The 23,627-nt window shown below is 37.4% G+C and overlaps 1 protein-coding gene across 1 annotated transcript in view; it reads right to left on the bottom strand.

The window, feature by feature from the left end:
* NK7.1 (homeobox protein NK7.1) overlaps positions 1-23,627 on the bottom strand; it is a 559,307-nt gene that overhangs the window by 389,540 nt on the left and 146,140 nt on the right. Inside the window, exon 2 of the mRNA XM_081765144.1 lies at positions 6,063-6,334. Coding sequence (XP_081621270.1) covers positions 6,063-6,334 — 272 coding nt within the window. The remainder of the gene's footprint in view (positions 1-6,062; positions 6,335-23,627) is intronic.

Here is a 23,627-nt window from a genome sequence, read left to right on the forward strand (position 1 = left end):
CACATTCCTGTGCTTGTTGTAATTCTCCTATATAATTTTAGATCGTCTGCATAGAGTAGTTTATGTGATGTTTTAATACAATTAGGAAGGTCATTAATGAATATTATAAAAAGTAACGGCCCTAAATTAGATCCTTGTAGGACTCCAGAAAATTGAATGTATTCGAATGATCTACAGGATTTATAAACCACATATTGTTTTCTGTCCATCAAATATGACTTCATAAGAGCAATTAACTGATCAGAAAGTTGAGAAATTTAAGTTTATTCACTAACAACGTGTGGTTTACCTTATCAAATGCTTTCGCAATATCTGTATAAACTACATCTATTTGATTATTACTCTCCAATGTATCAACTAGATGGTCAGTGAAGACAGCGAGATTTGTTACGGTGGATCTGCCAGGAACGAATCCATGTTGATAATCCCATATTACTGGTTTAATGTGATTCTCAATACGCTTATAAATTATGCTTTCAAATATCTTTGCAAATGAGTTTAGAATACAAACCGGCCTATAATTTTGAATTTCTTTACTGTCATTATTTTTAGGAATAGGGCAAACTTTTGTAAGTTTCCATTTTGCTGGAAACGTGCTGGTTTGGAGTATTAGGTTAAATACGGTACCATGTGTAAAGGTAATAAGAAACTCTCTTCACAACCTTTTACTACATATGATGGTACATCATCGATACCTATCGAACACTTTGATTTTAGTTTTCTGATTGCCATTCGAATTTCGTCCACTTCTATTACCGCTATTTGTAACATATTTTTTTTTCATACATTTCAACTAATGTCGAATCATCTGTTTCAACTAGCAGTGGTGCTTCGTCTGTATACACTGATTTAAAGTAGGTTGCAAATGCGTTTACTATATCTTTATCACATGCTAACTCTTTACCCTCATAACACAATACATTACCATTTAAATGCTTTGTTTTACTCTTAATAAAGTTCCAAAACGTAGATGGGTCCTCTTGTATTATATATTCCGCTCCCTTAACGAAGTTTGTATATGCGACTTTATATCTTTCTGAATCATTTTTCGAAGTTTATTAAATTCGCGTTTATGTAAATCTATATTTGACTTTCCGAGTCTTATCGCTTTGCGGTGACGAGCTTTCATTTTAATTTTATTTATAATGTCTAGCGTAAACCAGCTACGATAATTTCCCATGCTCTGTTTCTTTTTCGGAATGCATTTGTCAAACATATTATATAAGGTGGAATGAGGAATGAGCTCCTTCGTGGCTAAGCGGTTAGCGTATGCGCCTTTCACGTGGGAGACCCGGGTTCCATTTCCGGCGGGAGCTCACGTTGTTCTGATTTCACGTTAATCAGTAGGTCTTGTCTCATACAGCCTCGCTGCTGAAAGGGACGTTGACCTCAAAATCAATCAATCAAAGCACTCGTGGAATGACTTCCGTCGGCGATCACACTATCCGGGGAAGTAGGGAAGTAAATAAGGAAGGGGAAGAAAGGAACGAAAGAAGCGGTTAACTGCAGCATAGCATGATTTTATTTAAGGAATTGGATCAAGAAAGTTTCGTGAGGTAACCCATACCTTTTACTTTATTTTATTTACTTTTTTAACCGACGTAGTGTTTTGACTGAAATATTTGGAATTATACTTCAGAAAACTTGTTATTGATATAAAGAAGAAAACAGCCTTAATATTATTTGTATCACTATTTTATAATTTGATTTAGGCTATCTATCCACCCAAGAAATTAAAGCCGCCTGAGCCATCACTTTTAATATGAGATTGCACATTTTATTATTCTGAGTTATGATTCACTTGTTAGACGACAGTTTGCACTCATAATATAAATAGTTTACGGACATGACGGTTTTCATCTATCTTCACTTCATTCAATTTTTTAATGAATCAATATGAGCTATGAGAAATTATATATATTCTTCAAATGTGCTGTAATTGTCCGTTAATCTGTACCTAAAATTAACACGATGTATCTTCGATATGTATATGTATAATTTCAAGTGAATCAAGAGTTCCGCATGATTTTGCTCAACAATCACTTCAATTTTACTGCAATATTAGCAACTGATAAAACTATAGATTTATGTTGCTTACCTACTGTATAAGACATGTGACTATATCACCCTCAGTTGCAAAAGGAATTACTCTCAGAAGATGAAACTGTCAATGCAAAATTGAAAGCTTTATACCAGTCATTTTCAAGTAGATGTTCTGTGACTTCACAGCTCCTATTCTCATCAAACCTCATGGAGAGAACGATGAACAGATATGGAATATGGCGTTAATAACGAACCATTCGCACGGTGTCAATACTTGTTTATTCCATTCCACTACCTCCGTTCTCTCCCTCCTTTGATATATCTGTTTCTCTCTCTAGTTTCTCCGATTATAACAGAGTGTTCCAACGTTATATATAGTTTGTAAAAAATAAATAAATAACTGCATCACTTGTTAAAAGTATGACAAGACATCTAAAGAATAACAGTAGTTACTTTTAGCAGTGATATACATTCATAAATTTTCATAAAAACAAATCTCGTTTGGTTCTGTTACACTACCTTTTGTTTTGTTGTTATTTTTTTCCATTTTTGTCAAAAGATGTCTGTTGTCATTGAGAAATTGCATGCAGCTCGGTTGGAGATTGATCAAGTAGCGTATGTTGTTCCTATCGCGTGATTTTTTTTTTTTTTTTTTTTGCCTGATTGTTGCTGCAGTGTTTGCTTCTACCTTGTTCTGAAGTTTATAGATGTATAAGCAGTGTACTTAATGTGCAAAAATTGTTAACGATTTGACGAATCATGAGTTTGAAAGACACTTCACCTCACAAACAAGGACAAATTTTGGCCCTATGCAAGGAAGGAGTAAGTCAAAGAGAAATTGGTGGAAAAGTTAACGTTCATCAGTCTACAGTGTCAAGAATCATTAAGAAACAGCAAGAGTTTGGGCAATGTTCCTTTAGAAACAGGTGTGGTAGGAAGACGAAAACATATGCGAGGGTTGATCAGAAATCGAAGTCACTAGCGTTGCAGAAAAGAAGCATGAGTTCACGTCAACTGATTGCACAAATGGAAATGGAGTCAAGTATTAAAGTAAGTCATTCAACAATAGTGTCCTGACTGAAGTCTTTTGGATTTGACAACAAAAAGCCGCGGAAAAAAATAACGCGACTGACAAAGAAAGATAAGGATGCTAGAAACATTTTTGTGCAAAGGTTCGGGGAATGGACAGAAGACTGGGATCGTGTGATTTTTTTTTTTTTTTTTTTTTTTGACGAAAATAAGTTTAATATTGCTGGAAACGATACTGGAGTGAAGCTTTGGATGCGTAGGACAGAGGAATTAAATGATAATTGTATATCTGAGACACAGAAGTTCACGGCAAATATTATGTTGTGGGGTTGCTTCGCATCGAGAGGAACTGGAAAAATAGAAATTTGTACTGTTTTAGTTAACAGTGAAAAGTACATAGAAATTCTTGATCATAAATTAATTCCAACAGCTAGATAATTATTTTAAAGGGGCAAATCTGAACAAATTCTACTTTTAGGATGACAATGCCTTCTGCCATCGATCTCGTTCAGATAATAATTGCTTTGAGGAAATGGATATACAGAGAATCTGCTGGCCTCCTAATTCACCAGATTTAAACCTTATCGAAAACCTGTGGCATATTATGAACAAGAAACTTCGGGAAAGATGTTTTGAAAGCAGAAACCAGCTAATGGCAGCAATTGTATACACTTGATCTAGTGGCGTATTTAGGGGGGGGCTTCCGGGCTTAAGCCCTCCCCGAAATCTTATTTACTATAGTCAAGTATATGAAATATCTTGCAGAATTTTCACATTTTCAGGCAAAGCCCCCCGAAAGTTAGCAAAGCCCCTCCCGAAACAAAATCGTAAATACGTCACTGCTTGGTACCATGATTTATACATGTTAATATGCCGCAATTTTGTTCACAACCTGTCCAGAAGAATTGAGGCTGTCAGGAAGGCTACAGGAGGCCATACAAAATACTAAATGCAGGACAGTATTAAAAATGATGATATTGTGTTATTCATTTACTTGGAAATTAAGAGAAAAGTTTTTCTTTTGTTAAATGTTAGCTTATAAGTTTCTTAATTATTGTCTTGCAAAAAATTTCTGTAACATAGGCATGTGTTGTTTATGTGTACTTCATTTTATATTAATTTTGTGAATAATTGTACACAAAATGTGTTTGAACTAATTTAACATTTACAACAAACATCCAGTAACGTGCTGGTTAAATTTAAAATATGTTATACAGTATCACACAATTTATATGGCCCAAATAAGAAAATTTATTGCCAAACAGCTACGTGATGCAGTTATTTTTCTTACAAACTGTACAAGTGAGTTGAAATTACTGCCTTGTTATACTTTACATTATAGGTATCCGCGAGAAGTATGATGAATAGGTGTACCATATAGCACAATCTATGCCTACTTGAAAGTCGATCTAAGTTTCCGAGTGTTGACAACAAGGAAAATGTCTCTCTAATCTAATACACCGCATAATAATAGACCGCACTACAGAGCAATTCTTCCGCGCAATCGAAGAAGAATATTTTTCACTTGACGAACATAATTTAGTCAACTTTAGAATATGAAAGAAATAAAAATCAGGGGTAACAATGAAGGGAGAGTGAGTGGGTGTCGTTCCCCCACTTCCGAATATATATATATATATATATATATATATATATATATATATATATATATATATATATATACTAGCAGCGTTCACCCCGCTTCGCTGGGGTCACCCCGGAACGCAATAAACCTTGTTAATTAGATAATTTTTACTTTTTCGCTTTGAAGCTTGAGCGCGAAACTGCCCCTCTGGCCCTGGGTCACCAAACGATTTAGCATCGAAAGTTGCGTTAAATATCTATTAATCAAGCATAGACTACAAAAAGTTAAAAAGTTTTTATTTATAACTTTGGCCATATGGCCACGTATAACTTAATAAGCAAATCAATTAAAAAATTTTAAACAGAAGATTCAAGCTATTTTCCGCTGTTATTATTCTTAGGCTGATATACAAGTTAATTTTAGTGCAAAATATTCAAAAATGGTTGAAAAGCATGCAATTAGGTGACATTACCTCAAAAATATCAGAAAGAATTATAAAAACGTGAAAATTAAGATAAAACAGAGAGAGAATTATGAAATGTGTGAATCGTAATGATCAACAATGCAACAATGAGATATACTTGCACGCGCTCGCGCTTTGCTGCAACAATGGAATTTCGGTCCCTTCGCTGCGGTCACCCCGGAACGCAATAAACTTTGTTACTTAGATAATTTTTACTTTTTCGCTTTCAAGTGATATGATAAAAACCATAGTAGATTGCAGTAAATGTTAACATTATATCGCCTGTCATTTATGTTAACCCGCCGAGTGACACGGTCATGCGGGTTGCATATAAATACGTTTATTTTTACCTATGATGAACTAACAAAGGATTTGTACGTTATGGACACTTGAATGGTCAATTATCTCAAGACACTGGTAATTGAAAATTAAAGTGATATGATAAAAACCATCTAGGGTCCAAATCCTAATAACCCCCCAAAAATGAAAGAAATTGGTTCAGCCGTATTAGCGTGATGAGGGAACAAAGGATTTGTGCGTTCTCTTTTATATATAAGATATATATATATATATGGCGTCCCACCACTTATTAAAATTACAATGGGCAAAGATAGGTACGCGGACGGCGTGACGTCATGCGTCCCTCTACCTTTTCAGATCCACTTTTATCCCTGATTAAAATAGTAATTTAAGTATGTTCAACAGACCTGCATAATTTCTCTTTAATTCAGAAACTTCTTGCTCTCATAACTTCGTTGTATTGTTTGAAAATTGCCGTCCGACGAAAGCTACACTTTTTCTTTCCATTCCCTTATACACATTTATACCTCTCCTAAACGCATGTACTATTTGACATAGCATGAGGTTTTATTATATTGCACATATAGCCGAGACTAACACACTTATCGCATATATAAAATGTAGAAAATAATTCTGTCCTACCTGAGTTTCCGTAACGTTGAGGAGTTTCGCCATTTCCGCTCTTTCACTGGAGGACAAATATTTTTTCACCTCAAACTGCTTCTCTAATTCGAATATTTGACGGCCAGTAAACGTGGTTCGTGCCTTTTTCTTCTTTTTCTCGCCGTCAGATGGCACCGCTGACGGCGACGTCGCAGATGTCGCAGATACAGGAGATCCGTCTGTCATATCTGGTTTGTTGGTGGGTTCTTTCTTTCGCTTCGACCCTTTACCCGAAGTTATAAGTGTCCCCTCTGCAAAATCAAAGGAAAAAAGAAAAGGCAATTAGAATTCATGTTAATTAACGTATAACAATTATTAACAAAATCACAATATTATTAACTGCCCTTTTTTTAAAGACATCTTCAGGTCAATATCACTATTGGCCTTATCAGCTATGACGTACCAGACGTCAGTACGGCTGTTTTTTGCGATCCTATCCTCTTCCTGGCTGAAGGAGCTGATAGCTTGTGTGTTTGTTCTGGCAGACTGATCTAGCCAATACCAGAGTAAACCGACGCAGACTAAAAGCGACTTCAAGCCTACCTGAGAACCTATCCAAACGGGATTCTCTTTACCTACATTATTACCTCACCTGGTTCATTGTGAACACATATATCAGGCCGGAGTGCCTGCATCTTCATCATGGCGTCTCAACCTTTGGCTGGTCGTCATTCTAATCTGCCACCTGTTCTCCTTGCCCCCTCAACCTCTGGGAAACCAGGGTTACGGAGGGCACGATCTCTGGAGAAAAATCTAGATAGTAATTCTCGTTCAAGCTCACCTAGTAAAGCTTCAAATAGTACTCCACAACCACCAGCCAAGAGACCACACACGCTTCATGACAATATTCCAGCAGATACTTCATCCATGTCTGTTGACATGACTGACACGAACCAGTTTCCAACTTTGCAAGAGACACTCAAGCCTCCAATTTACTCATTTCTTTTAGAACACTACGATCCTAAGTATGAGGATCTCAAACGTCTGTTTCTGCAAATCACCAAATACATGCCACGTTCTGCTATTACTCAATTAGTTCGTACTCGAAATGGAATTATTATTAAGACTACTGATTCAGAATTCTCTCGCAAACTTTTGAATTCCTATAGCTACGAAATCTTCGGCACAAAGGCAACTCTCAAGACGCTCTCTACTTCACGTCTAAAGCAACCACCCCCACCTCGTAGATCACCTACTCTCTCCGTGGTCATTCGTGGAGTAGATCCTACGTATACTGACACAGAAGTTCAAGAGGAACTCACCCAAGAAGGTCATAATATTCTTAAGTGCCTGAGAATTCGCAATAACCAAGGCCCGACATACATGGTGCGGGTTCTCACCAATTCTCAGCAGACCATTAACGATCTTTTGGATCTAGGAGCCTATATTTACAAGAAACGACACCGTGTAGAGCCGTCTCACACATCTAAACCTTTGCCTATTAGATGTGAGCGTTGCCAAACTTATGGCCAACATCCTACCAATCAGTGCCATAATCAACCAAAGTGCGGCTACTGTGCAGGACCGCATCTGACCCGTACATGCTCCAATATGCAGCAACCCCCTCAGTGCTCTCTCTGCCCAGAAAAACATCCAACCTATAGCTATAAATGTCAGTCTAAACCATCACCAGATCAGTCCAAACCAGAGAATGTTGTCCCATTACGTCTCCCGGAACAAGCACAACCAGCACCACCACCTTCATTGGACGCACCTGTCACCATTTCCCAATTGCTTTCTTTCATCACCTTATCACTACAGAACATCCATCCGTTTTTGCGACCTCATATCTTACATCATATACAGTTAGCTGCCAAATATGTTTTTCATGCCAATCTCCATGCCACATACACTGGACCGTATGTTTACTTCTACTCCCGCACTCAGGAAACAGCAGTTTAATTCTTTCATTATCCAATACATGTTCTTTTTCATTATGCGGCTTACATTTTTATTTCTAAATATTCGTTTTTTGCAACAGCATAAATTACTGTTTCACGCATTACTCCAAGAAGAACATGTTGATACATTCATTCTGAATGAAACCTGCCTTACTTCCAAACTCCATTGTCGTCTTCCTGGGTACCAGCTTATCCGCCATGACAATCCACGTGTCTTACGCCGTGCCAGTGGTGGTGTTGCTATTGGCTTTTCGCCTACCATTCCGTATCGTCAGCATTTTTCCCCTGTCCTCAACCTTCCTGAACACCTTCTCACAACTGTTTACTATAAGAACTTCTACATAACCTTAGCTACAATATACGTGCGGCCCGGCCATAACATTCCATTACCATTCTTTCAATATATATCTAACACCTTTCGTACTTATCTTATAATGGCAGATATTAATCTTCATAGCCGTTCCGAAGCACAACGAAACCGCTTTCATAACTTCATTACTTGTCATACGACTGGCATAATACTTCCTCTACTGAAACCTACTCGCCCAGATAGTCGAACTACCCCAGACGTTGTCATACTCTCCTCTAATCTTGCATCTCAGTTTACGATCGATGTTCTAGATCTCATAGGCAGTGACCACGCTCCTATCAAGCTACAACTTCATTCCAGACCAGCTACCGTTGATCGATCCAACCCCTCTACTTGTACTAGGCTGCGTTTTGATCGAGCCGACTGGGCAAAATACATACTATGTATACAGGAAACCGTAAATACTGTTTTGCCTCCTACTTCAGAGCTTGAACTTTATTCTTGTGTAGATACTATCACAAATGCTATCACCTCTGCCACAACCCAACATATCCCTTCATCTAAATGTTCTTTCTCTCGCCCTCCCCTTCCTCCACAATATATTCCTCTCATTAAACGCTCCCGTCAGTTATACAGAGATTACTTAAATACTGGCAATGTCGAGTCCCTTCACCATCATCGTCAACTTCTTCGCACAGTTCGCAATTACCTTAAGGCATACAAGTTACGCTCTTGGATCAAAACTTGTAATCAATTAGGCACTACAGCACATCCCAGTCAGTACTGGAAGCGCTTTAAGACTCTTACTGGGCAGAACACACGTATCACCTATCCTCTCATAGACCAAAATCAACCCACATCGCCCACATCCAGCTGATCGTCTGAACCTAAGCTCACCTAATCTTCAACCCCATATAGATCACACACTTCCTGACACTCCTTTAACAGCACCAATCACAGTTCCAGACATCACCTCCGTTCTCGCAAACAAACGCAACACTGCTCCTGGACTGGACAGCATTACATATCGCCAGATCAAAGAGAGTCCGTTCTCCCTTCTATACCTTTTGTCGGCCATCTATACGTTCATCCTACGTACTGGTTACTTTCCCGCTCAATGGAAAACCTCCAAGACGCTCATGTTTTTGAAACCACAGAAACCTCCCGCCGACACCAAGTCATACCGTCCAATCCAACTCACATCTACATTTAGTAAAATACTCGAACGCATCATAGTTAAACGCTTGCATATCTTTCTGTCGTCTAGAAACATACTCCCCTTTCAACAAGCTGGCTTTCGTCCATATTATAGTATCAACGATCAACTTCTCAGGCTCAGTAATTACATTACCAATCACTACAATACTTCACGCCCTTCCTGTTTAGTTCCCTTTGATCTCGAAAAGGCATTCGATAAGGTATGGCATCCTGCACTGATCTACAAACTCAATAAGCTTAAACTTCCCATATCTTACATCCGATTCATCTTTAACTTTATTATCTGTCGCCTGGCCTACGTTTGCATTAACTCCACCTTGTCTTTTCCTATATTCATCCACTCTGGTGTTCCTCAGGGCTCTGCACTCTCTCCCCTTCTTTATATTCTGTTTGTCGCTGATTTTCCCCCTCTTCCAACAAATGTCCACTTGTTCCAGTACGCCGACGATACTGCCCTACTGGCCACATATAAAACTGTTCATCAGCTCAATATCTATATGCAACAAGCCATCAATACATTCGTCACGTGGTGTCATCGCTGGCGCTTGAAAATTAATGCGTCTAAAACTCAAACCATACCTAGTCTAGCCATAAATATTGTCACAAACTTTTGGCTTTGATTGTAATCTCGTCGCAAGAACAAGAAAGCTCTCCGTGGGTGGTTTCGGCAATGTCCGAACACTCGTATCCCCTTACTAGTGACATTGTAAGTAAATGTGTATCCACCAACGTTGCCATAGTTTTGGGTCTCTGTTATACTCTGATTTATGACTTACACATGTGGGTTTAAGAGGTCACTTTCCTCTCTTTCTTTTTCCCCCTTGCCGTGGATTTGGGATTCCATTTTGCTCTTTTCTCCCCCTCGCAAACGAAAGGTACATGCTCTATTTTGTGTTAATGCTAGTTAAAAACAAAAAAAAATAAAATAAAATAAAAAAATAAAAAAATAAAAAAATAAATAAATAAAAGATTTTTAAGTACACGGCCACATCGCATATAATGCAAGAAAATTAATTAGGACGACCTATGCTTTGGTGTAGAATTTTATAAAAATAATCGATGTAATACGCGTATAATGTAATTATGTAATAAAGTAATTGAATATAATGTAATAAATGCAAAATATAATTAAAATACATTATTCATAAATTTCTGATCTCATGTTGCCCAGTGGCGTAGGGAAGGGGGGGCAGCCCCCCCAAAGAGGTCCGACAATGTACTTTGGTACTTTGATGTCTGTAATTTTTTATATATTTTATGTTTATATATTTTTGTTTGTAATTCCTCTATATGTACCTATAACAGCACTTGTCCCCCCCAAACACACATCCTGTCTACGCTACTGATGTTTTAAGTTTTACGTCCCACGCATAAGCCGGTTAGGCTAAAGGAGACGGTGAAGATGAGAAATGCATGAAATGGTGGAATGAAGAAAGTGGGAGGAAACGGGAGAACCCCGGGAAAACCCACGAGCACGGTGTTTGTCCACCACAAAGTCCACACGGCGCGAGCTGGGATCGAACCAGGGATCCTGAGCACCGGAGGTGAACGCTCTACCAAATGATTTATGAAACACGAAAAGAAATTCGTTAGAGTAGTTTTTGAGTTTGAGTAGTTTGAGACAAATTTTGATTTTCATCTTTCAGTAAACTACTCGTAGTTTTAGAGGTGTTAAGAAAATTGGAAAATGACGCTAGAGAATCTTGTAAAAAACCTTAAGTTTAAAATTATGTCTCGATACGCTGAACCGTAGACATGCCCTCTAGGCAACCGAACATATTTTCACTGGGACGAACAGAACTCCGTTTTGAGACATGTAGGAATCATCTAACGTACAAATCCGTTTAAATCTAATTTTTTTTCATGATTGCTATACTTTCTTATTTCCTATCGTCACTCGAAAGTAAAAAGAAAATTTTGTAAAGAAGACAATCGAGACTATCTTCTCATCATCACGAGAAAACTGGTGAGCCGTTTGGAAAGAATTTTGGAACATTAGCACTTGGCTCAAACTGGGCTTTCCAGGTCTCTTTCATTATAATGAGTTTCCTAAGAGGTATGTGTCCTCCACACTTAAAATGATGTTATTTGTCATCATCATGAGAAAAACGGATAGATTGTTTCAAATGGATTTTGCAAAGTAGGTAACAGTTGACTGGAGTCGGATTTCTTTCATGTCACTTTCATTAAAGGCGTATCCTAGGGGGAAAGGGTTCAAATATAGAATATGTCAAAAGCTGTTAAACAGTTTAAAATCAATTTTTGAAAATAGCACTTGGGTGGCCTAACCTTTTATAATTTAATTTCCATTTAAATACCTAAATGCGAAAACAGGGTTCAAATATGATTAACATTTCAAATATTCTCCATAAATCTACTCTTCCCGTGAACGCCGGTTCTTCAGCCAGTTAATAAATAATTTTATGATTAGCGGTAATAAAAATAATAATTTAATGTTACAACGAAGGCAAGTTGTGTCATGTGTGGTTATCACTTGCTTTCTTTATTGTTGTTCTAGGCCAAGGTTCCCTCTTTCTTAATTCAATTATCTAAAGATGTAGATTAAAAACTGAAAATTCTGTGTTTGATCGGGAATCAATCCGAAACAAAGCATATTACATTAACTATAATAGTAAAACAATAAATATTTCCTGGTGCTAAATTTCACATTACAATTGGAAAGTTTACAGAATTATGCAACGAGAAATCTTGACAGAATTGTCCACGATTTTCGTTTTCCTCTCAAACGAATTGTGAGATACTACCTTTTACTTATTATTTGTCAGCATCCTTTCCAAAATATTTCCCCATTTCTCATTATAATGTTAAAATTCATTCAAACTATACCTAGATCACTATTAAATACGTAAATACCTCTCAGCAATAATAATAATATAATAGATGAGAATAGTTGTTCCGCTAATAACTAACCATGGTCATCCTGGGTAACTCGATCTAAACCCCGTGGCCTATACATAACACTGTCAAATACCGAAGAGAAAGAAGAAAATTTAATATTATGCCTATGTTCTTCCGGTGTCATGAGGAAAACTCAGTAAAAGAAAATTAATTTAGACGGCCTATGCTCTAGTGAAGAATTCTATAAAAATAATCGATGTAAAATATAGTGTAATTATGTAATAAAATAATTAAAAATAATGTAATTTAATAAAATGTAAAATATAATTGAAATACACTGTTTGTAAATTTTTGATATCTTGTTGCCTTATCTATTATGTAAATGAGAAAGTTACTTCTTCATCATGCATTTCAGATATTATTATTCGACTAGAATTGAAGATACTTTTATATAGATTAAAATCTTCCTCGTGTTTTTTTTTTTCAATAGATGCATTCATGTTTATCTTTTAAAAAAATGCACAGTCCAAAATGTGTTTCTTGCCTTCTTTGTTTATTTCATTCTTTCTATATAGAGAACAGGGAGATGAACAAACATTGACCAACTGGCAGGAAATATGGTTCGCTCCTTCTTAACGGAAGAAGAAAGATATTCTGTTGAAGTGTCAAATAACAAAACAACACGAAGGACTCGCAGCACGCAGGACTTTTTTCTTCGCCAAAACATTTAAAACATTCCATTCCTTACTCAAGTAACGGAGATCAGCTTTTACTCACCCCCTCCTATTTTAGCTGAGAGCTGTCATGGAGTTCGAATTTGTTGGCAACATCGGATTTCGGAAAAAATATCTGTTTCACTACCATGTAATGGGCGGAGAAGGGTAATAGGTCAAGTTTCTGGACCTCACCCTAAGGCCGTCATGAAATTTCCAATAGTATAGAACCAGTTGTGCAGGTGGCAAGGTACAATTTAGCTCAAAGTCAGCCCTGGCCAGTGTGTGTCGAACAGGGAAAAAGAACGGGTGGATCTGCTTCGCTTAAGCATGGAATGGAGTGAGTACAAAAATAGAGTTGCAGTGTTTGCCTTGCATAAGGGTGGAAATTCACCAAGTGAGATTTTCAAACTGCTGAAACTTCTGAAAATCAGCAAAAGATTTGTTTACCGGACAGTCCAGCGGTTTACTGAGACCGGATGTGTACGTGGCCGGCGAAGGGATGGTCGTCCTCGCAGTGTGAGAACAGTGGCAGCTGTTAAAGCAGTGGCTGCTCGTGTGCGGCGAAATCCACTCCGGAAGCAAAAGATCATGGCACGGGAGCTCAACAGGGCCCCAAGATCAATATCCAGGTTACTTTCTGAAGACCTGAAGGTCAGAGCTTATCGGCGGAGCACGGAGCATTTGTTGACACCACAGCTGAAGCAGCAGAGGAAACTGAAGCAAGACAGCTCCTACAGCGGTACGCCAACAATGGACATCGACAAATCCTCTTTGACGATGAGAAAATCTTTACCATTGAAAAGAGCTTTAACCGCCAAAATGATAGGATATATGCAGCATGCTCTCGGGAAGCTCGTGGGGAGTTCCTAAGGTTCAGAGAGGTCATCACCCCTCCTCAGTCATGGTTTGGTCGGGGGTGAGCTATGAAGGCCACACCAGACTTCACTTTTGTGAACAAGGTGTAAAAACAAGTGCCAGGGTATATTTGGAAACGGTTCTGGAGCCTATTGTCAAGGACTTGAGTGACACCATGTTTAACAATGATCACTGGACCTTCCAGCAGGATTCTGCGCCAGCTCATAAGGCAAGGATGGCACAACAGTGGTTGGAGGCCAATGTATCAGATTTCATCTCCAGTGCTGAGTGACCTTCTGGTAGCCCCGATTTAAACCCTATGGACTACAAACTGTGGGCAGTGTTAGAAGACATTGTCTGCAACAAAAGACCCTTCACTTAAACGTTTGAAGCGTTCCTTGGTGACAGCAGTGGCGGATTTTCCGATTGATACTCTCCGTAATGCAATAGATGACTGGCCCAAAAGACTCAAAGCCTGTGTGCGTGCCAATGGTGGACATTCTGAAGTTTGAAAGGTGCCAATTGTTAAGAATATATGTGGTTATAACATATTAAAAGCAGATTCAAAAATCTCAAACCGTATTTCATATATTCACAAAAAAGTGTGTGACAGAATTTATGGCTAGACTAGGTAGTCTTCCTTCCACCTCATGCTCGCTCCCGTATCCAACGCAACCCCACTCTTCTCCATCTTTCAGTTGACGACACAACCTTAGTACCTACAAAAACAGTTAAATATCTTGGAATTACATTGATCATCACCTCACCTGGAAGCCTCACTTAAAGGACATTACTAATAAAGCGTATATTCGCCTCAACTTATTGAAGCGTCTGACAGGCACTACTTGGGGACTTAACGCCGACACGCTTCTGAAAACGTATAAAGTTTTCCTTCGTCCAATCCTCACATTTGGTTTCACTGCCTGGCTGTCTGCTTCCTCTCAGTATTACGAAAAACTCAAAGTTCTTGAACGCCATGCCTTGCGAATTGCCTATCGAGTTAAGCTTCCCAGTCCCACCCGAGAACTCTATGAGCGACTCAGTTTTCCCCACATCTTATACCATCTTGAAGACCTTCGCACCAAATATATCTGCCGCCGCCTTGCGCTCAATCAACCCCTTCTCCAGGATACTTTTGAAGCACATGCTCGCAGTTCCCTTCCATTGCTTACACCGGCTATTCCTACTCCTCTCGCTCTGCTGTTCACTCTTTATCCCTTTACTCTTCCTCCAGACCACCCAGATTTTGCTTACTACCAGCCATATTGCTCCGATGACATTCTTCCTTACATTTGGCCATCACATGCACAGTGACACCTATTGTATCTAACAGGGCTCCCACTGTCTCTCATCAATGCCTAGTGTCGCCCCTAGGCGAGAAGCTAACCTGCATCTGTCTATCTAACACTTACCCCTGTGATGTGATGTGAAAGTGCACTTCATTCTCATTCCTTTAATTCTACCCTTCCTCATGATTATGATCAAAAGATCATAATGACCAAATGATGTAATATACTTAATAAAGCCGATGGTAAGTGTAAATATGTATAAACCCCTAAGCTCCCAGCAACAAATGTTTACAACCCATTCATGTTCAGCTCACAACTCTTCCCCTACAGAGGGCGTAACCCTCTTCGGGTAGTTGCTCACCGATGGTGGGCCGGTTAAAAAAAATTTAAAAAAAATAAAGATACATGGTCATGATAATAAGTTTACAAATTGAACCAATGGAAAAGCAAGTTATTATTAATATTGTATACACTTAGGACTTTTGTCAAATTTGGTGTTTTATTCGCCTGTGTATAAATATATTGCACATCTTTAAAAATGAATAAGATGTTTTAGGTTAGTAGAGTGTGTACCTTAATTGACTGACACCTGGGATCCATTTATAGCTGATAGGATGTGGGTCACGGAAATCCCTTTACTGAGGTTCAATTCAAGGGAATACAAATGGTAATAATAACTTTTAAAATACTTTTCCATTTTATTCTGTTTTCGTTATATTATTATTTACGAAGGGGACTAGGAAAGTTTTGCAATACGACGGAATAGATTATAACTGGCACTTAGTTACAAGTTAGCTCGCGTTCAGATAGGTCCCAACTTGCACTGTAGCTACTCTAGTCACTTTCATAAAATCACTTGTTGGTCAGCTGCGTTAATAAAAACGGTATAATTTTGCACTGTGTAAAGTGTTGGTCACTGTTTAGAGGAAAAGGCTCCTGCGATTGAAGAGAATTATCATTGTACAACAATATTCAGGTGGTACCGAGAGTTTCAGAGACGACATTTTGGCATGGATCATGCTCCAAGTTCAGGTTGATCATCTTTGTCTATGACTAAAGGAAACATTGCTAAATCACAGCAAACGCTTGAGACAGACATGTGTGTGATCTTGATCTACCACCAAATGGAGGTGACCTTGAGCGATATTAACGCACCAGCAGTTTGTTGCATTCTGCAAGATCATTTGGAGTTAAAAGGCTTTCAATTCTTTGGGTGCTGCATAACTTGGCCGACGATCAGGTAGCACGTCATGTTTCATGATGTGAAATGCTGAAAATGTCTGAAAATGAGAAATTTCCCCTTCGTGAAAAGTACTGTGACAGGTAACGAGACTCGGTTGTACTAGTATGATGTCCCGACCAAGGCTCAGCGCAATGTGTGGGTGTTCGAAGATGAAACCCCATGGTTGTTCGAAAATCCAGATCAGTGGAAACGAGACTGGTGGCCGTACTTTGTAGTATCACAGGAATTTTAGAGCGAGTTGTGTTGCAAATTCAGAAGATAGTCACAGGGAAAATGTATACCGAAGAATGTCTGCCTAAAATTGTCCAAACTCTCAAGAAACTGAACGCAAACTCAAAAATACACATATGTTTTCTTCACTACGATAACGCTCCAGAGCACCACTCTAAAGTTTATTCCAGCATTGGAATAAAAATGTTCCAACACTCTCTCTACAATTCTGACCTTGCTCCATAAGTCCACGCTGTTCTTCCAGGTAAAGAACAAACTGAAAGGAAGGCGTTTTGCGAGCTAAAATGACCTCCAAAGCGCTTGAGACGACGAGTGTGCCCATATTTCAGACGTAGCATGACAGGTTTTTCTTTTATCTTGCTTTCGAAGAATGGAGAAGGTACAGTGCATGGAGAAAATTATTTTCAAAAATTGTAAATAATAATAATAATAATAATAATAATAATAATAATAATAATAATAATAATAATAATAATAATAATAATAATAATAATAATAATAATAACAAAGTCCTATTGCAAAACTTTCCTAGTTACCTTTATTAAATTTAATTCTTTGGTGAGTCACCGGGACCATTCTATTTGTATGTAATTATTTAACTTTGGAGGTTTTGGAATCAACCCAACGTCAAGACACACACAATTTTTGAAATAACCGAAATCAAACAGTGCGGATTTGACCACAACTTAGACAGGGAAACCAGTGTTGGCTATCCAGCACCTATCTAGTGTCGTGAAAACAATTGGGAAAGTAGCGGTCATAGGACAGCAGCAGCAGCGATAATGTTCGCTATCTGCTGAATACACATCTTCAACTTAAAAATCGCTGGTCGATCGATTTATGCCGCTTGAGACTTCGTGGTAGTATGATGCCCATGAGTCCTCTCGTCTAGGAAACAAGACGAAAATACATTTTAAAATTCGAGGAGAGACGAGGGACATGGCAATTCTAGTCTTGTTTCTAGATCAAGACGAGAAATTTTTCGAAACTCAAAGGCAATATTAGTTTATCAAGCTTTAGATCTCAAACATTGATTTATTCTTGCATGATTCATAGTACATCTACAAACTGATAAAACGATTATACGAACATAATAAACAACATTTATCAAGTTTATGGATACACGAATTATTCGTATAAAGTCATTTCCAACTGAATGCTCCCTGACGTCACAATTTACTGCTCGGATTCTCAGGAAACCACAGAGAGAGAGAGAGAGCAAGGACAAGGCTGTAAACATAACCTTGATGCAAGACAGTGGTGACAGATGAAACAAGGCGTAGTCGATGGTTTTGGAGATACATTACTCGTGGATTCATTTCTAATCGAATACTGCCAACCTTATTTTGTTCTCCTTTTCTGCTTCTCAAGCTGTTTGTACTCTTTTTCTTCTCATAGTAAAAGACTCATAGCTGTCATTCTCATAGTAGAAGTCTGAAATGAAATGAAGTATTTCAGTTTAACATCCCACGATTATGTCTTTTTAGATTAATTGCAGACGACCATTAACAAAAGTGAATGATGATGGAAGAATTGGCGGAATGAGAAAGTGGGAGGAAACAGGAGTACCCCGAGAAAACCAACGGACACGATATTGTTCACCACAAATTTACTTGGCCGGAAAATCGAACCAGGGACCCACACACTAAAAGGTAAGCTCTCTACCACTGAGCAAGTGTGCTCACTCAATCGTAAAAGTCTGCTCCTACGTCATTTATTACCGAGTTGGAAATGACTGGTGTAGACTTATAGACCATCTGGATAACAAATTTATTTTTAAATTTTAAAATTTCGTGATAAGCCACATGGAGCTGCGCGACACACCAGTTGAGAAAACCTTTTTTTTTTTTGTACTTTTTAATGTTTAAACTACTGTTGTAGGATTAAATATAATTTCCTGTCCTCTTTAACTGAACAAAAGCAATTCTCTTTTCATTGCTTTTGAATCGAATGATTTTATTCTATTATTTAATTTATTTATTTATTTTTAGAAAAGTGTTCCCTAGCTATTAAATGTAATGGATACTAACAATATGTGCATAATATGTGCGTACACGATGAAGAAGAGAAACAAACATTGGTGACACAACGTTCGTTGGTTGGAAGCACGATAAAAAAAACTTTAAATAACTAACTCTTCCAATGTAATTAGTCCATACATAGTAATTGAACTGGAGTATTTGCACTGTGACTGAATAATTAATCGAATACAATAGGAGTTAGATTTTAACATCAATTAGTATTTAATTCATTTTCTATAGACTAAAAATTTATTCTCACATTTATTTAGTTGTCAATAGCATTAGGTTCATGGCAATTATAATTTTTTTTGTTCAGTTTGTGAGAATTACATTATCTTTTTTTTTAAAAAAAAAAAGAAAAGCAAGAAAAAAATGGTCGTCATGTAAGAACGAAAAAAAATATTGTAGACTATGGAAACTACGAGGTAGACTTATATTTGTGGTATTATTATTATTATTTTGTTCAGTTTGTATCAATTATTTTATGAATTCCTTTTTAAAAACTTTTTAAAAGGAGCAAGGATTGGTTGTCATTCAAGAATGAAGCAATGTTGCAAACTATGAAATCTACGAGGTAGATTGAAAAAGTTTATGAAAAATGTTTTTACCTAACTAACCCTATAACTTAAGAGGCCTCCTATCCCTAAATATTTAAAAAGCGTCTCTAATCATTACCATTTGTGTTCCATTTTTTCTTCTTTTTACTTTTTGACAACAGCTTTTTTTCTCTTAACATGTATTTCGTATCAGGGCCGCGATGGCTCAGTGGTAGAGCGTTCACCTCTGGCGCATGGGGTTCTTGATTCGATTGCAGCTCGCGGCAAGTGAACTTTGTGGTGGACAAACACCGTCTGAGTGTTTTTTTCTTGAGATTCTTCCGTTTCCTCACGTTCTACAATTTCATTCGTTTCTCATCGTCACCGTCTCCTTTAGCCTAGCCGGCATAACCATGGCATATCCTGAACTTCATTCTTCCTCTATTTCATCAATACTGGACTTAATTGTCTCTTTGTATATTACCTTCCTATTTAGTGTAGAATGGTTATTAACTTTTATTTCACATTTTTTGACAGAAGTTGAAGATTTAATAACATTAGATTGATCGGTATATTTTAATCGTCAACTAATGTTACTGGATGAGAGATCATTCAGACTGAGCTGGAAGTTCGAACCAGTTATGTCCGCAAGAGCAACCAGTATCTTAAATACTCGCACCACGAACACTGTATCATTCCACTCCTAAGTTGTGTGTTTTCTTCAGGTCTTTACTTAGTACATTATACACTGCTAACTTTCATGTTATCAAGTTTCAAACTGGTTAGATATTCTTCTTATCTTATTCTATGCAACTTCAAGTGATGCATTTTCAAAAGCTACTATTTGTAAGACATTTATGCGAAATGTGATGTAATAACTTCATTGCACATACTTTAAATGGCGTTGACTGTTGAGTTCTCAGAAGTCATATTATTTTTGCATATTCGTGAGTAGTGCCCAGTTTACCAACACCTGTAACATTTATGATTTGTTGTTATACATAAACGGTAAGTGTATCTTCCTACGCTCCTCTTGAATGGCATTCATTACATACTTGTAACTTGAAAATTTGTGTTTACCGTTTCGTGAATTCCTATACAATCCAGATAATAAATTCAATCCAGTTGCGCCGCCTTTTACGTTGTTCCACTACTTCTACTATAGTTTAACCGTTCTTCGATTGCGCCAACGTAGATTATATTATCATTTATTAATTGTAAATCCTTTAGTTATTCTTTGGTAGCTGACATAACCTGAATGTTAGCCGTGGTCTCTATTATTAGCCCAATTAGTCAACCACAAGATACAAAGAAATATATTTATACATAGACCATTCATATACAGACTTTAAGTCACAACTACAAACAAGGCCTCAATACCATAAACTCTAAGTTTATTTCACTGTCTCTAATATTTTAAATAAATTCTCAATATTTATACAATATTTTAGTATTACAAACAGGGGTGGCTCTATAACAAAATTAGAAAATCACATGCCTTCCCTGCAGCATCGATTGATCTCCACGATAGCTTCGGCATTATAACGTAAGTCACGATGCTTAATATTTGTCTCTGCTTTTAGCGTACTTTGGCTTGGCTCTTTCGGTGTCCACCTGCAATTTCAGAATTGTTTTTTTAAAGCCTAGCCTTATGTACAATGCAATTACACTCTTACCGTGACTTTAAAAAAAGCCGTTTTTCTACCTCTTTGTGGCAGGCGGGAGAGAAGAAAATGGGGTAGAGTTCTATGCTGATTTACTCACGCTGTACAAAAAGAGGTGAAAGGAATTTGTTCTGCTTCCCGCGGAAAAAAAAAATTGATTCATTATTTCAAGAGAGCTCCGCAGTAGATATTACAAGCATTATGTTCGCCTCGCAATGCTCATATACAAAATTATTAAGAAAAAAATTAAATACTTTCTCAATGCACTTCCTAATTTCGGAACTTAATAACTAGTTTACGTAACCTTTTCTTTCTTACTTTTTTCTTTCTTTGTAAACATTTAGGGAATGAACGAATATTCTTAGACTACATTTTAAATTGGCTTCCCTCTGAAATGTTACTACGAAAACATGCATGCATACGAAGCCACAGACAAATACGTTAAGTGTTACACTTGTAATTCAAGTAAATAATTATAAAATAACAGTAAGCTGAATAGCAAAGTGTCGAAAAAGAACATTTCAAATTTTACCAAGAAATATATAAACCTTTTTTCCTGTTTTTATTAGCCTGAAGGTCAGAATTACCGTGGATTTGCACCAATTATCATGTTGGGTAGGTTTAACACGAGGAACACATGGGGTTCAACATATTCAATCCTCATTGGACCTGTCAGGATTTCAAGAATATTTAGGAGCTTTCTCGTGGATAACAAACGTGCTTTGAAGTATTAGCAAGCGCATCTTCGGCAAAGGATATTACGGATCGATTCCCGGTAGAAGCACATCTGATTAAAATTTTACAGTAAACAGTGAAAATGGATGGTAAAATGAATTACTCATTTGCTTCAGAAGCGATCAAAATCGAATGCATACTTCAATTTCAATGCATCATCAAATATTATCATGTTCCTACTTTACGGGTCACTACACATTATAAATATGCGAGAAATTGAGCTAGTGATAACTTTTTACTACTACTTAGTATTTGTATCTATTTCAAATTACACTGTTAATAAGTATGTATGTTTATGGGTATGTTACCGTATGAGTTTTACATAATCGATTGAGAAATTCAAATTGAAGAAATAGTTTGAGGAGTCTTGACAACATCAACTGTTTTCCACTTTTTGAATAGCTTCAATTTTTTGTTGTAAGTAAAAAAAAAAATTAACTTGTTTAATAATTCTGTATGTAAGATTTATACTGTATACATGATTATGCAATTGCAAATTCATTGTAATTTGCCTGTAGTATTTGCAAATCACATCAAATTTTTAAAAAAATGAAATTAAATTATATATTTGAGTTTAACGTCCCACGACTATGCCCTTTAGGCTATAGCAAGTGAATGACTTTGGAAGGATTAGTGGAATGAGAAAGTGGGAGGAAACGGGAGTACCAAAATTTGTGGTTCTGGTATTGGCATGCCAACAACATACAGGATGCACAGAAGTGGTGACAAAAAAGAATCTTGCGACACTCCGGCCCATAAGATGAACTGATTTGATTGTGCTTGATTCATTTGTATGAAAGCCAAACGATTGTGATAGCTACAAGTTGACTGACTGTACAGAGTAATTTGAAGAGAAGTCTCCGGCGCCTGACTTTGTCAAATGCGCGTTCAATATCGAAGGAAATGAGGATAGAAGGGAGCCGTTTACTGAATGGTTAACAAGATAGCTAGATAATTTTAACAGGTGGTTAGTAGTGCTAAATAACGGTCTGTTTGTGTTCGAGGAAGGTGAGAGTGCGCACAGAGGTAGGAATGGAGTCACTTTACCAGAATTCGTTCTACAACGTTTTGCAGTGATTGACCGATAGGAGCCAATATTAGTAAAATCTGAAGTTTTAAGAAAAAGAAAGATTTCTGACAAGCTTCCATAAAGTAGGAATAAAGCTTGTAGTATAGCCGTATTTAACATTACGAGAACAACATGAAAAGCTGTCAGTACTTGGGAAGTTGGTTGTAAACGATAATAACGGCTCCAAGAGTTGTCTTTAGGTGGTTACAAAAGGCGTAGACGATAGCAGTACAGATTACTGGAGGAGTGGTTCGTTGGGTCAGATCAAAATGATGATCTATGGCTAGTGTGGTAGTTCAGGGTATCCAATACTGTTAATGTGTCGATGAGACAGATGGGTAAATAGCGGAGTAGAATGAGAGGTAAAGACATCCTAGAAACGATTAGCGAAAGCTGATGCCTTCTCTATATTGGTGGTATGAACAGTACCATCAACATGAATTTGATAGTGAGAGTCGCGCTTCTGATGAGTTTAAATAAGTTACAAAATTTAGTAGAGTTTGTTTCATTGCGTAATTGACTGCAAAAAGGTCTCCAATCCAACATTTTCCGTTCGCGATTATATGTAATGGTTGATCAATGGGCTGAAATTGGCGATCAAGCAGTAAACAGTGATGATCATACGTGCGTTCTCCTGTATTCTTCAAGATAATTATGAGAGAGGTGAAGAAGTAAACTAGGCCAGGTAGAATGCAAGCTTCTTTTTGGAATTGCATGTTCAGTAGCATCCAAGGGCGCCCATGAGGGGGGGGGGGCAAGGTGGGGCAATAATAATAATAATAATAATAATAATAATAACTGCACAATTTATTGTTTCACTTTCTTTTATGACATAGTTTAATATTGATTTCTTGAATTTGATTGAAATATTTTGAATATTGTCGTTGCATAGAAAAT

Source organism: Thermobia domestica, chromosome 1 (assembly GCF_964235325.1).
Source record: "Thermobia domestica chromosome 1, izTheDome1.hap1.1, whole genome shotgun sequence".
Taxonomy (NCBI): Eukaryota; Metazoa; Arthropoda; class Insecta; order Zygentoma; family Lepismatidae; genus Thermobia; species Thermobia domestica.